The sequence below is a fragment of the Apiospora hydei genome (assembly GCF_038363865.1).
Source record: "Apiospora hydei strain CBS 114990 chromosome Unknown utg000009l_segment0_segment0, whole genome shotgun sequence".
Lineage (NCBI taxonomy): Eukaryota > Fungi > Ascomycota > Sordariomycetes > Amphisphaeriales > Apiosporaceae > Apiospora > Apiospora hydei.
Window position 1 is genome coordinate 6,908,003 of NW_027117368.1, and position 13,597 is coordinate 6,921,599.

The 13,597-nt window shown below is 55.0% G+C and overlaps 5 protein-coding genes across 5 annotated transcripts; 3 read left to right on the forward strand and 2 right to left on the reverse strand.

Annotated features, from left to right (window-relative positions):
* Positions 1-4,864: 4,864 nt before the first annotated feature.
* Positions 4,865-6,668, reverse strand: PG997_013987 (bzip transcription factor; the record flags this gene model as incomplete). Its single annotated transcript, XM_066818301.1, has 3 exons — positions 4,865-5,395; positions 5,416-6,020; positions 6,056-6,668. 3 exons carry the CDS (start codon positions 6,666-6,668, stop codon positions 4,865-4,867), a joined length of 1,749 nt encoding a protein of 582 aa, XP_066663993.1.
* Positions 6,669-7,965: 1,297 nt separating this feature from the next.
* On the forward strand, positions 7,966-8,832 carry PG997_013988 (uncharacterized protein; the record flags this gene model as incomplete). Its single annotated transcript, XM_066818302.1, has 1 exon — positions 7,966-8,832. One exon carries the CDS (start codon positions 7,966-7,968, stop codon positions 8,830-8,832), a length of 867 nt encoding a protein of 288 aa, XP_066663994.1.
* A 400-nt stretch (positions 8,833-9,232) lies between these two features.
* On the reverse strand, positions 9,233-10,531 carry PG997_013989 (uncharacterized protein; the record flags this gene model as incomplete). The annotated part of the gene is made up of 6 exons (XM_066818303.1): positions 9,233-9,495; positions 9,576-9,891; positions 9,949-10,030; positions 10,096-10,307; positions 10,374-10,450; positions 10,498-10,531. 6 exons carry the CDS (start codon positions 10,529-10,531, stop codon positions 9,233-9,235), a joined length of 984 nt encoding a protein of 327 aa, XP_066663995.1.
* A 465-nt stretch (positions 10,532-10,996) lies between these two features.
* On the forward strand, positions 10,997-12,242 carry PG997_013990 (uncharacterized protein; the record flags this gene model as incomplete). Its single annotated transcript, XM_066818304.1, has 2 exons — positions 10,997-11,320; positions 11,382-12,242. 2 exons carry the CDS (start codon positions 10,997-10,999, stop codon positions 12,240-12,242), a joined length of 1,185 nt encoding a protein of 394 aa, XP_066663996.1.
* A 15-nt stretch (positions 12,243-12,257) lies between these two features.
* On the forward strand, positions 12,258-13,355 carry PG997_013991 (Zn(2)Cys(6) transcription factor protein; the record flags this gene model as incomplete). Its single annotated transcript, XM_066818305.1, has 1 exon — positions 12,258-13,355. One exon carries the CDS (start codon positions 12,258-12,260, stop codon positions 13,353-13,355), a length of 1,098 nt encoding a protein of 365 aa, XP_066663997.1.
* Positions 13,356-13,597: the final 242 nt, after the last annotated feature.

Here is a 13,597-nt window from a genome sequence, read left to right on the forward strand (position 1 = left end):
CTCACGCGGTGATGAATGGATGCAGACTGGCGAAGAGAGGGATCGCTGCATGGAAATCATTATGGAGCATGTGAGGCTGTGTTGGGCCAGCACGCGCACAGAGAGTCAGTCAGTCACCCAGCACGACTACCAGCGCCGACACAGATGGGGGGCTGCTGGTGGAGCTCAGGGTGGGTGCGATGACGAGGTAGTTGGGTTGGGGCTCGTGTGAGATGCTATTGTCGCATCGAGAAGTGTAGTGTGCCTGATAGTCTGATATTGGAAGCTTTGCGGGATCGAGGATCGAGGGACCGAGTCGTGGTCGCGTTTCGCCCGTAGCTGTCGGGGTTGGGTTTGGCTGGACGTTAGCTTGTCGCTGAAGCGCCCGCTGCTCTCATCGCCAAGTCATCTGAAATCGGGGCTTGGTGAAGAAGGCGACGGCTGTGGGGGTATAAGGGCTATTTCGAGACGGAACTCGGAGAACGACGAGACCTGGGAAAATGGACCTGGGCAATAAGGGTGTTGGCGAGTCGAGAAAATTGCGAAGACACGAGAGAAGAGACAGATAGAGGAAAAGCAAAGACAGCTGTTCCTCGCTTCGTACTTAGACTCGACGAGCTTAGGGGTTTCCTGTGTTCTTAATGTTGGCTGGCGTTACTGGGTTTCGGTTGCGTCAAGTAAATAAGGGCAGGATTAGCTGCTTGGAATCAATGCCCTGTTGAGGTACCCGACCAGCATCAGTGGCCAGCAGCCAGCGGCGCCAACTCTACCACTAACCACTAGGCCAAGCGGGCACCGACAGCCAGCATGTGCCCGTTCAAAAGCACCTAGCGCCAGGTGGAGCCCTCGTCCCAGGCCCAGGGTGTCCAGGGTGTCCAGGGTGTCAGGCCAGCGCCAGCGCCAGCGTTGGTGACCGACGTGGGGTAAATCGCGGTGCAACCGCCTTTGGCTGGTTCCGGTTAGGCGGGCGAAGGCTGCTGCGAGCGAAACAATTACTGGGCCACGAGTTCGCTGCCTGTGTCGCCTGTCGCTGATGCCGGCCGAAAGCAGCAGGCCAAACTGTGAGCCAAGCACGAAGCACCAAGTTCATATCTGCAAGGCCCTGTTTTTTAATGCCCTCGCTTCCTCTGTGCACGCCGGGTTAATGCGATCTGATCAATCACCCCAAATGCCCCCCTCGGGCCTGTGCAGCAAGATGTATCTACATGCTATCACGAGCGGGCATCCATTCTCTGTCTCTTCCATCTGCCCACGGCTCCATGCTTGTCTTGAGCTGAAGAACGAACTCCTCCCTCACTTGTCTCAAACCTTCTCCGTCACTACCCGCATTTTCGGGTGATCTACAACAACAACAACTCCTCCTCCCCTCCCGTTGCCCATGCCGCTGCTACTTCGCTCTATTTTTCTTTCTTCCTTGCACGTCTGTACACGTACACACACGCACCGATTGCATAAGTAAACAGGCGGTAATTGCACATGGGCCAGTAACATTGGACACAACAACACACAGAAACGCCCAGTCGAGTAACACGTAGGCAGAACCAGGCAGTTACCGCAACCGGATCTCGACACGAAATGGCACGATCTCGGGACATTATTATGCTTGCCTTCTTGGCCCTTGCCTTGCTTTTGCCTTTTGCCCTGGCCTGACTCTTTTTTTGCCCTGCTGGCGCGCACCCGCCCGCCGAGGTTATATGTACAGTCCCTCTTTTTCTGCTCAACCCTCCCTCTTCCCATTTGCTGCTGCGCGAGGTTACAAATCGGGCAGTGGGTTGGAAATAAGGGCTATGTGCGTGGTAGCGTAGTAAGTGGCCATGCGGAATGGCAATCGCCGTAACGGGCGGCCCTCGCGTTTCGCGAAGGTGAGAGAAGAAAGCAATCAGATTGCAACTGGCTGGCTGGTCATGAGTGAGTTGGCCATGCATATCTACACTCTCCGTCTTCAATGCTATTCGTTTGCCACGGCGCCAGGGGACCGGCGTATGCATCTTTCTTTCCCGTCGGTCTCTCTGTTTCTTTTTTTCTTCTGCCTCGGTGCGCTGCTTCTTTTTCCTTCTTTCTTGTGTTCGTCCCATCTCATCCCGCCTTTTTGCCGTGCTATGTATGGTGTGTGTGCTGGCAAGTCGGTCAGTAACTGGGCTTGCTGCTTGCTTGCTGTCAGCATCCCACACAGAACCCGCCATGTTCGTTCGGCACTCGTGGCCCCGGAGAGGGTTGCGGGCAGCGGGCACAGCCAGGGAGGGGGGGAACGGTTACTGGGACGGTCTAGTAGGGTAGGGGGTTAACTGAGGAGGGGAGTGCACCGCCAAAGAGCTCAAGGAGTGGGAGTCACAGAGTGAGAGAGGCAGTCGGAGCTAAAAGCTTAGCCCCAAAAAGGCCTGCAGCAGCCTATCCGCTGCATCGCTGTCGCCCTGTCCAATCCGCATTTACCACGCACGCCCTTCTAGAGGGTGCCAACTCATCACATGTCCCAATCGTCCGCCCGCTAGCCCACCACCACCCATCCATCTTGCTTCCATCCTTGGATCCTGGGAATTTCGCTGCCAGATGGGAACCAATCCTCTTGCTTTTGGCTCGTCTGCCGCCTCTGGTTGGCTGGCCATCCCGCGACCAAGATAGAGTCGACAGATGGTCTTGCGCGAAATCTTCCATGCACTTCCTTTTCCTTGGCGGCAAGACTGGTCGATCGAAGCGAAACCAAATTCCGACAACCCCTATAGGGCTGCTTTTGGTTTGCCTTGGTCGCGCTAAACAAAGAAAATCGAAATCCCCATACAACCATACCAACACCAACACCAATACCAACCACACTCACCGACGACCGCCGACTTCTCACGGAGGAGCCCAGTGGAGTCTCCCCTCATCCCCATATATGCCACGCCATCGGTATGTGTGTCCTGGATCCAAGGTCAAGGTGAGCTAAAGATTCAGATGAACAGGCGGTAGAGGCTCTTCGCATCGGTCGCGCCTGTCTACCGTCTGTCGCACCGTTGCATTGCCCCTTTCAGCCTCGTACAGATTTAGGTCCTGCAAGTCAGCTGCAAGCTTCCAAGTAGCGGTAGGTCACCCCCATGGTTTCACTTCGGTATGTATGTACGCCCATGTATGCGTGGGCCCATCGCCCGCATTGATACTTTTTTCTTTCTTTTCAGCCTCAAGGTCGAACCACGACATGACGGCTTTGCTGTGCGCGCCCATAAGTGAGGTTCGTAACACTTCGCTCGCGGAAAAGCAATCAGTTTGCCGCGTCAGGGTTTGCTGTCAGAAAGCAGGACAGCTTCTGATTAAGCGGGTCTGAATAGCAGCAGCATGCAATGCTCTCATGCAAGACCGTCCCGAAACATCGCGAACACGTCGACCCGCCGCGTATGCCTCGAAACGGTTTGCGAACCAGATGGTATTTGGGGGTTTGCTGTGATCTAGACTCTGGATGTAGGCGGCGCGCAAAGGCCCCCGCGAGAGGTAGCACAGAGACGGGCTGCGAAGATGACGCTACGCTTGGTGCCAACATCGATTGATACGATGGGCTAGCTTGACGCATTCAGTGCCAAGGTGCATGTTAGCTGTCACAACTCTTGGCCAGTCGACTGGGCTATCGTGACCTTTGGCACTGATGTGCCTAAGATTGATGGCAACGGTCTCGGGGGCTGTGTTCGGGTAGGTAGAGGCAAATAGTAACTCAGCGTTGGCCCCAAGGAAAACCTCCAAACTGCCTGCCGGGGAAATATAGGACCTGACCTCCAGTTACAATCTACGTGTGTATCTGGGAGGCCTCGTACCAGATCAAATCCAGTGCACGTGAATTTTCAAAACCTAGGGCTAGTCCATCTAGCCGTTGAAGTGAAGAGCAGAACAACGGGTTGGAAACGACCAATGCCCGGACAGACGCTGTACACCGAATCGTCACCTTATCCGGGCCACTTTCGGTAGACATGGCGCCACCTCGAGGGTACAGCGGAATGCCACGACCAGACCCAAGACGACAACCCCGATTTAGCACATCCCAGTTTCCCGAATGAACGAATCCGTCTCCATCGCGATTACGGGGCCTCCCTTCTTCGTCCTGAATCCTGTATGAGAGCGGCCCCCTCATCTATGTATCGCGTGTCTCCTCAAGCAGAGCAGAAAAGAAAAAGACCACGTGCGTTTTTCCTGAATACGTGTCACACAGGCAGGAACCAGCCACATACTACCATGCGGTGTAACTATATCTGACGATATGCGACTCCATCGCGATGTGTACCAACTACCTAACCGCCATCTCCACCTACATACAGCCTGTGCAGTAGGCAGGTAGCCACACCAGAGTCCAGTTATTATGCCTCCCTTGGGCCGCAGACTCCTCCGCTTGACACCTTATCTAAGGTCGAGCCAACCTTGGGCCGCGAACGTACCAACTCTTTGGAAACTTTGACATCGCGCTATCGGACAGTATCCGAATGAATGGCGATGCGCGGTATGGAGATTGAGCCACCGTGTTAACACCGGCCTTGAATACAATGCCTATCCATGGAACGACGCTTATATACAAGGCCACTCGAAAGCTGGACTCTAAACCCAGCGTTGCCGCCATGTGCGCGTACCTTTGGTTTTGCAAGTGAAGTTCAAGTAAGAGGCGGCTATTCTGTGGTGGTGTGAAATTGTTGCTGCCAGCAGTACCATTTTTCTATTAGGTTGTAGCTTTGATCATGAAAGGGGCATATCAGTGTCACTAAACGGGCACTCTCAAGTTGCATTTGGTTGTGAAGATACGGTCAAGTAACCATTGACTAAGTACATAAAAAGGGTATCTCGTTTCTCGTGCCTGGTGTCTTGCGGCACCAGTATATCCACGAACTATTTGAAGAAGTGTCTATGCTATTGTTCTTTGTTGTACATGGTCTCATCAAGGTTCCCGCCCAAATCGTACATCGAATCCTTTCAGGACGCTCATGATGCTCGCTGCTTCCACTTCGATAGGATGGCGCCGCGATCGGTTCTCGGGTAGTCTGCCTTTCGCCTCATGGGGCACAGCTTTGAGTTGCGGCAGCCAGGTCCCAATGTCATCTGCCGCCCTGTCGAAGTTTCGGTGACTAGACAATGTCTTGTACGCTTCGGCACACGAGAGGCTCACCCCAGGGCCCGAGGAGGGGCCGGGATTGGCCGAGGAAGATGGGGCTGTTTTGCAGCATCCACCGCCACCCGCCGAGCCACCACAGCACCCAGAAGGAACAGCGCCCGACCCTGAGTCCTTGTTGAGCTTGGCAGCCAGACTGCGACAGAAGAGTCCCGACTTGGGGTCAGCAACGCATTGGGCGCAGGTGCCCGGTCCATTGGGCCCGCATCCACTACTCTTGGGAGCGGGCGCCGTATCCAAGGGCCGAGGGCGATTGAGGCTCTGTAGCCTCGGGAGCTTTATGGCTCCAGTAGACGTCACCTCCAGCGGGGTGAAACTACGTCATCCTCGGACGCCGGTGGGGTTTGGACTTGGGACCCGATAGGGGCCAGCGTTGCCTGAGCAGCAGCAGAGGCAGCTTCAGCGCACATGCAGTATGTCCCTTCCGTACAGAAACCGCACGAGTCGCGAGGCGGTATCGTCAGTTGCTGGGGCGGGGGTTGGAAATCCTCGACCGGAGGTGGCGCCACGACCGACGTTCTCTTCTTAGAAAACATGGCAGTGAAGTCAATCTCATTCTCATTAACATCCGACCTCTGACGTTTCCCCTCGTGCCCGTGGTTGGAGCCAACAGAATGCTTCCTCTTGAGTTCCTGCTCTCCCGAAGCCGGACCATTGAGCATGGCCTCGAGGCATTCGCATTTGCTTCCGAGACTGCATTTTCCACAGTCAAGTGAAGGGGCTGTGGCTGCAATGGCTTCATCTACGCAGGCGCACGAGCCATTGGGGTTGCACGATCCGCATCCTGTATCAACGGCACTTTGAGCAGCCGGAGTATCTGCATCGGGAGGTGAAATAATGTGAGATATAGAGAAGGAAGTAGTTGAGTTCCTGTGGCCCGAATGATCGCTTGCAATACTGCTTCGTGGTGTATGATGCTCTGACTCTGTAGAAAAAGACCATAGGGGCGGCCGGACAAACCTGGCAGACTACCGGTACGGGACGAGGCAACACTTGCTGCACGTTCGTCCATCCACCTGCGACGCATGGCATCGAGGTCATTCATAGCCCTGGTGCGCTCGGCACGCTCTTTCTCCAACAGGGTTTCCAGGGTGGAACAGCGAGTCTGCAGTGTTTGAATCTCGTCCTGAAGCTCCTGCTGGATCTGTTCGTGCTCCTCACGAATGTCCTCGATCTGTTCCTCGAGCTCGCCTACCCGGGCAGCTCGGCGTTCTCGGAAGGCTCTTTGAGCAGCACGGTTCTGAGCTTTCCGTTTGGTAGGCGGAGTGTCCGTTGCCGGCTTCCGGCCGGGTTTCGGTCGTGGTGGGATGACCCATTCCTTGCTAGTGATGGAGGTTTTGGGCATTTGGGGCAGGATGGTAGCCGATGGAGTGCCAGCCGGAGAATAAGGGCCAGGACCAGGGCCATTTGCCACTGGTTTAATGGCAAGTTGATGAACTTGTGTAGTAGGCGCGATGCTCGACGTCGGCGACGACGCCGAGGCCGGTGATGCAGCAGCTGAGGTTGGAGCAATGGTAATCTTGCCCGTACGCGTGGACTGCGGCGCCACCGCCATGGTTGAAGGGGGCGCCATGTCAATAATGAGTATCCACAGGCCAATTTGCCATGCACGAGGGGTCAAATTCGACTCCTTGGATACTGTGGTGACAACGTCGTTTTGTAGGTCAGATGTCGCAATCTGAGACTATATCACAGATGTGGGCGACGTCTTCCAGAGATAAAGAGAGGCAGATGAGGCTGTACTGCAAGATGCAGCAAGAGTGGAGGATTTGGCCGCAGAGGATCCTGGAGCGGGGAGGGTACAGCAGAGTTGAGAAGGATCTCACAGCCAAACAACGTCAGGCCAACGGGGCAATTGAATGCGCTCGGCCAAAAGACAAACGAGTAATGAGCAAAACAATTAATCTCAGCGAATGGTACAAGACAGGTAGATGGATTTATAGAACAGACCGAAGCGTATGTGATAGGTGGTGGTTGTGCGGCAGGGTGGACGAATCAAAGATGACGGGACGGGTTTGGTGGGATGTTGGGATTGTGAGTGAAAAGACAAAGCCGTGATCTGACCGGAGGACTGAGAATAAACTGATCAGATTGATAAGATTAAAATGCTTGGGCCCTGTTTTCTGTGCTCTCTGCCTTGCTCGCTTCGGCTTCGGGTCCCTTGGGGTCCTTGGGGTCCATCCGAGCTTGGGGATTCTAGGGATTCCTTGCAGGCCGTCGAAGAATATTAGTACCAAGACGAGACACCAAAGCGTAATCGGCCCACTTTCTTCCCAAGTCAGCCGAGCTCAGCTCCGAAAAGCGCAAATACCAAGAGGTTTAGAGATTTAGCAGCGTCGGATCATGGACTGCCTTTCCTCTTTCTGGCGAGGACGAAGGGAATTGGTCGGTGGTCATCTGTTTATCAGATCTCTAACCATCCTTAGCCCCCAAGCCTTCGGAGAACGTCGGGTCATGGCCTACACGTAGGTAAAAAGCCTAAGAACGGACTATTGCGATACCGGCCAGGAGCTAGTCGGAGCTGCGGTAACCGAATGAGCTCACCTTAGGTGAGTGGTGGGTGGTGGGTGGTGGGCTCTCGGTGTAGGGATCTTGCTGAAGTGGGGTGCGACGGAAGGACAGGACAGCTCAAAACCAAAGCGCAATTGTCACTAGTACTACATTCCGATTCGAACATTGTGGCCGCGCAAAGATTCGGACGGAGTAATCGTAATTACCCCATATCCAACAACTGCTTATTCTGGTACATTACGCAAGGTGGCTTCTTTTTCACTTGTTCCGTGACGCCATAGCATCTAGTTCTGGGGTGGTTACGCACGAGGCCAGCAAGGCTCATCCAACTTACCACATTCACACCTTGATAGCCAACGATGTCTCTCAAGACACCCATGTCGCCTTCACGGCCTATATCGTCACGCACTTTCAATCTCCCGTCCTCCTCATCCTCCGACACGGACGGAGACGACGATCCAAACAACCTTCCCTTCCCCACCGCCCTGCCGCGAACCGACTTCCTGTCGCCATCATTCGACGCCGCGTCCTACCTTTCGTCTCTCTCCGACCGCCACCAAACCCTCGAAGACTTACGGCAGGACCTGCGCGACCGGAGCGCCGCCATATCCACCGAGCTACTGGAGCTCGTCAATGCGAACTACACCTCCTTCCTGAGCCTGGGCAGCGAGCTGAAGGGAGGCGAGGAGCGCGTCGAAGATGTACGAGTCGGCCTGCTGGGCTTCCGGAGGGCGATCGAGGAGGTGAAGGGCCGGGTAGGCGATCGTGGCCGGGAGATCCAGGGCCTAAACACAGAACTTGGCGGCGTCCGCAGCGAGATCGAAAAGGGCCGGCGCATGCTGGAGCTCAGCGACAGGCTGGAACTCCTCGAGGGTCGATTGGCCCTGGACGGTGCCGAGATCGACAGTGACGAAAGCGAAGAAGATGAGGACGAGGACGACAGCCAGATCATCGGCAGCAGCGCGACCAAGCTGGCGACGCTGGCGAAGGACTACAAAACCACCCAAGCGCTGGCAGACGACATCGGCCGAGACACCCCCTATGTCAAGAAGCTGGCAGAGAGGATTGCCAAGTGCCGCACAACCATTCTTCTCGACCTGGGCACAACCATAAAGGCGGCCAAGAAGGCAGGTGCTTCGGGGCAAGAGAAGCTCCTCAAGCTCATGGCGATTTATGCCATGCTTGACGCGCAAAAAGATGCCATCAAGGCCCTGAAGGGCGCTTGAAGTCGGTACAACATCTCGCTCGGCGTACTTGCAGAGGGCCAGGGTACATATCTTAGCCCCGTGACGACCTTGCAGACGAATGAGACTTGTTCCTTGTCCCATCTCCCTTGAACCGCCAGTACTCAACAGCGGCAGCACGCGGCGGAACAGGTCCTGTATGCGTGTTGGATTGCCAAGTAGAGCTTTATGACTGGGACGCTTCGGAATCCGAGGCTACTGCCCGGAACGCACAATTGATACCCTTTGACATTAAGAACATTCGCGCTCACAATTGCTGCATCTAACCATGCTGAACGGCGCCACACCTGGCATGCCAATCTGGATCGCATATTCTCAATTGACCATGACAAAAAAAACATATTTACTAGACGCGATCGACGGTTCCGCAGAGTTGAATACCCTATGGCTTCCTCTCCCATATCCTCGTCAGGAATTCCTCTGCCGAGGTAAACTTGTAATCGGGGAATGTCTGGTTCATCTCGCCTGAAGAGTCCCATGCACACTTGGCGCTGCTCAAAAGGAATCCAATGGACACTGTCTTTTGGAAGGCCGATGCTTCATCTGGAGAGACCGCCTTGTGCACTGCCTCCAGGTCCCACGAGGACTTGAGCTCCCCAGCCTCCAGATCCTCCAGCTTGACCTTTCCCACTTCGAAAGGTCGTCCTGTCAGGAGGCACACGTATACGAATCAACGGGCCATTCCTAGAGTCGTAGTTCAGATTTGGGAAAGGGGATAGACGAACCTCGAACTCGTTCGCCTATCTCAATGATCTGCGAGAATGTGAGACGATTGCCCCGGATACCACTGGTCGTGGGCCATGTGCCTTCATACTCGACAGCGCGAGCCACGATGGCGGCGAGGTCAGCCGCTGTCGTCAGGGTGATGACGGCATCCTCATGACCCTCCACGACCATGGCGCGCAGTCGCTCGAAGTTGAAGCCGATCTGGAGGGGCTCGACGTGATTGGCCGTCTTGTGCGGGAAAGCCAAGTAGTCTAGGAATAGGCCGGGTTGGAATAATGTGTACTCGAGCACCTGCAATGTTTGTTGGTCGATCACCTTTTTTTTTCGGTCGAAGGGTTTATGACAGAGTCGCCATAGGAGGAATCAACTCACCTTCTCTGTACGGTTCACCTCTTCGAGATACTGTCTGATCTTCTGTTTCCCATCCCACCAACCCATGTCGGTTGTTCCTTTGCTTTTCGGCAGCTCCGTTAGTGATTGGATCCGATTTGCTGGTATATGTTGGACTTGGGGCGTTACCTCCCATACTCGCTCGGCGCGAATCTCTTCACACCTGCTAGGACGACGGCATCGATTAGGTTCCTCTGGGACTCCTGGTTGGGGTCCGAGAGAAGCTGCACGAAGGACAGGAGGGTGTGTACTCCCTGGAGACCTTGCACCAAGCTGTTCTTATCCTGGTAGTCTACCGTCTGCCACTTCGTGGCAGAGGGGAGGCCGGTTGGTGCATTGCTCTAGCGGATTACCTAGTCAGATCAATTGTATCAAACGTTATGCCTAGAAGTCCAGGGTATTCTCACCCCTCTGCTGAAAATGGTGATCTCGTGCTTCCCGGATGCAACAAGAGCGTCGATGATCTCCCGGGCGACCTCTTGGTCTAGTCAGCGATGACACAACTCATAATCCCAGGCAGATGTTGCTCACGTCCTGTACCTCCGGCAATGGCTATTTTGACCATGATGCAGAGTGAGCTTAGTCAGTGATGTATACTGTGAAACGAGGTGATTGCAGTTGACACGGATGTTTCAAAATGAGGTGATGTTAATTCATTCGAAGTGCAATTACATTGCAACAACTCGGATCTATATAACGATCTGTTCCAGAGCAGTGCTGAAGTTTCTCGGCGTGTAATTGGATGACGACCCCTATTTTCGACCGCCGCGGAGGAATCCAAGCACTTGTTAGTGCCCCTAAAACCACCACAACTGCCCGGTGCGGGGCAATCCCCCTCCGCCGCGGCGCCGCGGCGGAACGAAATGCTGGCCAAAACCACATCTTCCTTACTTCAATCCATCGAACCGATCCGGTACGCCGCGGCCCGGAAGCTGTGAGCATTAGCTCAAGCTCATAAATCTTGCTATTCACTTGTAAAAATCCGCATATGAGTGTCTGGGAGACTGTAACAGCACAGCTGTCACTTACAATGACGTCGAGCCCAGCGCAGCCCACAGCCCCTGTTGAAGAACCAGAGCCGCCGCTACCAAAGAGACGAAAGATCCGCAAAGGCACCCAAAGCTGTTGGGAATGCAAGAGACGCAAGGTCAGATGCACCTATGCCTCTCCCGCGGACTCGATATGCGATGGTTGCCGCAGTCGCCGCACCAAATGCGTCAGCCAGGAGTTCGATGACGATGGTGGTACAGCCCAAGGGGCTGGGCAACCGGCGTGTCAAAGTACAGCTGCTACAGCCCGCGATTTACAGCGGGTGATTGTTCATGGACAAAAAGATACTGCGAGGCCGAAGGGAGTGAGTTCTCACTGCCGCGTTCTGTAACCAAGTCCTCAATTAACGTCCACTGCCACCCCAGAGTCCTGAGCGTGAAACGAATCCTACGAATGCATGTATGGCTCAATTGCTTCTTTCTACTACACCTTCTGGAAACCACCATGATGCGGTATCACATGCTCTTCGGGAGACATGGCCTAGGGATGAGGAGCTCGATCTCATCTTGAGTATCCCAGTGCGTGGGTATGTCTTGTACCATGGCATTGTCGGCAAGCCTTACTCCCACTTCTTCTCTGACGAAATGCCCACATCTCCAAAAGCAATATTACGGCTGCCATCCAGTAATTCACATCCGGTCCTTATTGCGAGAAAGCTCCTCCTCTTGGCTTCCTGGCTGCAAGGCATCCCATCAGGCCATAACGCGACGAATGGGTCTCGTTCCAACGACGTGTATTACTCCTATGCATCTAGACTTGTCAATACCGTTTCGAGGCTTGTGACGAGTGCCGATGAGCTTGTAAGCTCGATCGAGGGCATCGAATGCCTCATGATCGAAAGCATGTACTTGAACAATGGGGGGCATCTTCGACGGGCGTGGTTCATCAATCGTAAAGCCATGGCGGTCGCCCAGATGCTGGGACTGCACCAGGGTGCCAGCTCGTCGGCTACCAGCTACCTTGATGCGGTCGCAACCCGACCGCGCATTGATCCCGACTACATGTGGCTCCGACTGGTTCTCACGGACCACTACCTGTCGCTGATGCTGGGCCTGCCCCAAGGCACACTCGAGAACGTCTTCGCCACGACGAAGGCCCTGGCGGACTGCGCGGACTTGGAACGATTCGAGCGCATGCTGGGAGTCGCTGCCGGCCTCATCCTCCAGCGCAACAGCGTTAAGGGGCTGGATCTGGCGTATACGAGAAGAATCGACAAGATGCTCTAGGAAGCGGCCGCCTGTATGCCGCCTCAATGGTGGGCAAGTGATAACCCGTGCTCGTCCGCTACCAACGACATCGGCGAGGACTTTCAGGGGTCACTGCGTCTCGTCAATCAGATCGCGTACCATCACCTCCTGATACAGTTGCACCTACCCTACATGCTGCTGCAACCCTCTCCGACTTTGGTGGGAGATTACGACTACAGCAAGATGACTGCTGCCGTCGCCAGTCGCGCAATCCTCGCCCACTTCGTTGCTTTCCGCGCCTCCGAGACAAGCACGGCATATTGCCGTGGGATTGACTTCATCACCTTCACGGCCAGCATGACGCTGTGCCTGGCCCACATCGAGTGTCGTCGCCGGCGCGACGAAGCCGAACATATCGATGCCAGTGCTTCCACTGCCTTCCATGTCCTCCAGCATCAGCGATTGAGTGATCGTGGGTTGATCGAGCGCACCCTCCGCATCATAGATGACATGGCTACGCGAAACAAGGACGCGGTGGCGCAAAAGATCTCCGAACTCCTCAAGCCACTACTTGAGATCGAGAGCGATTCATCATCGGGAAAAGAATACCATGTCGTCGCTTCTTCTTCCTCCTTTTCGGACACCACCGCCGCCACTCCGGAGTCCCAGTGGACAACCGAAAGATCCCATGGCACCACCCCTGACGTAAAGCTGTCTGTACAAATCCCCTACTTTGGAACCATCAAGATTGGGCACTCTCGAGGGGTTGATATCGCGGTCGAGCCCGTCCACGCTGAGCCCAGTCTCGTCTCCCGCTGCGCTTCCCCTCTACGGTTGGTCCATCCAGATGAGTGCGACCCTCCTTTGTCAAGAACGTCCCAACACCCTAGGTTCGAAATCACCGCTGCCCAACCCGCCAATCCTGACTGGCAAACGGTGCCGTCATTCGTTGACCATCTCAGCCGCCCTCCGGAACCGCCGGCCCAAACGTTTGATACTAACGGGGAGGATCGCTCTGCGCTTTCGTCGTGTCCGCGTACCGGTGAGACCGAAGATGGTCATCTTGTCGTTCCAGGCTTGGAGGCAGACTTGGAGGATTGGGCTCTACAGGGTGTCGATGCGGCCTTCTTCAGTAATCTCACCCAAGGTTAGAGGTATATGCTAAGGATTGAAGAAGGGATATCTCGGAGGCCCGTGGGCGTCACCGGTTGATACCTCTTGATAGCCCCTGAAGCTGAGGGTGTCCGATGTACCACGAGTTCTAACGCGGGACGTCTACGTTGCGTGTAAGATGGGGACAAGCCAGTTGATATATGCTATTTTCAACGAGGAGATGCCCCTGGGTAGCCTCGGATGCGTTTCTTGAAGTATACCAGGGGTCAGAAGGCATAGAA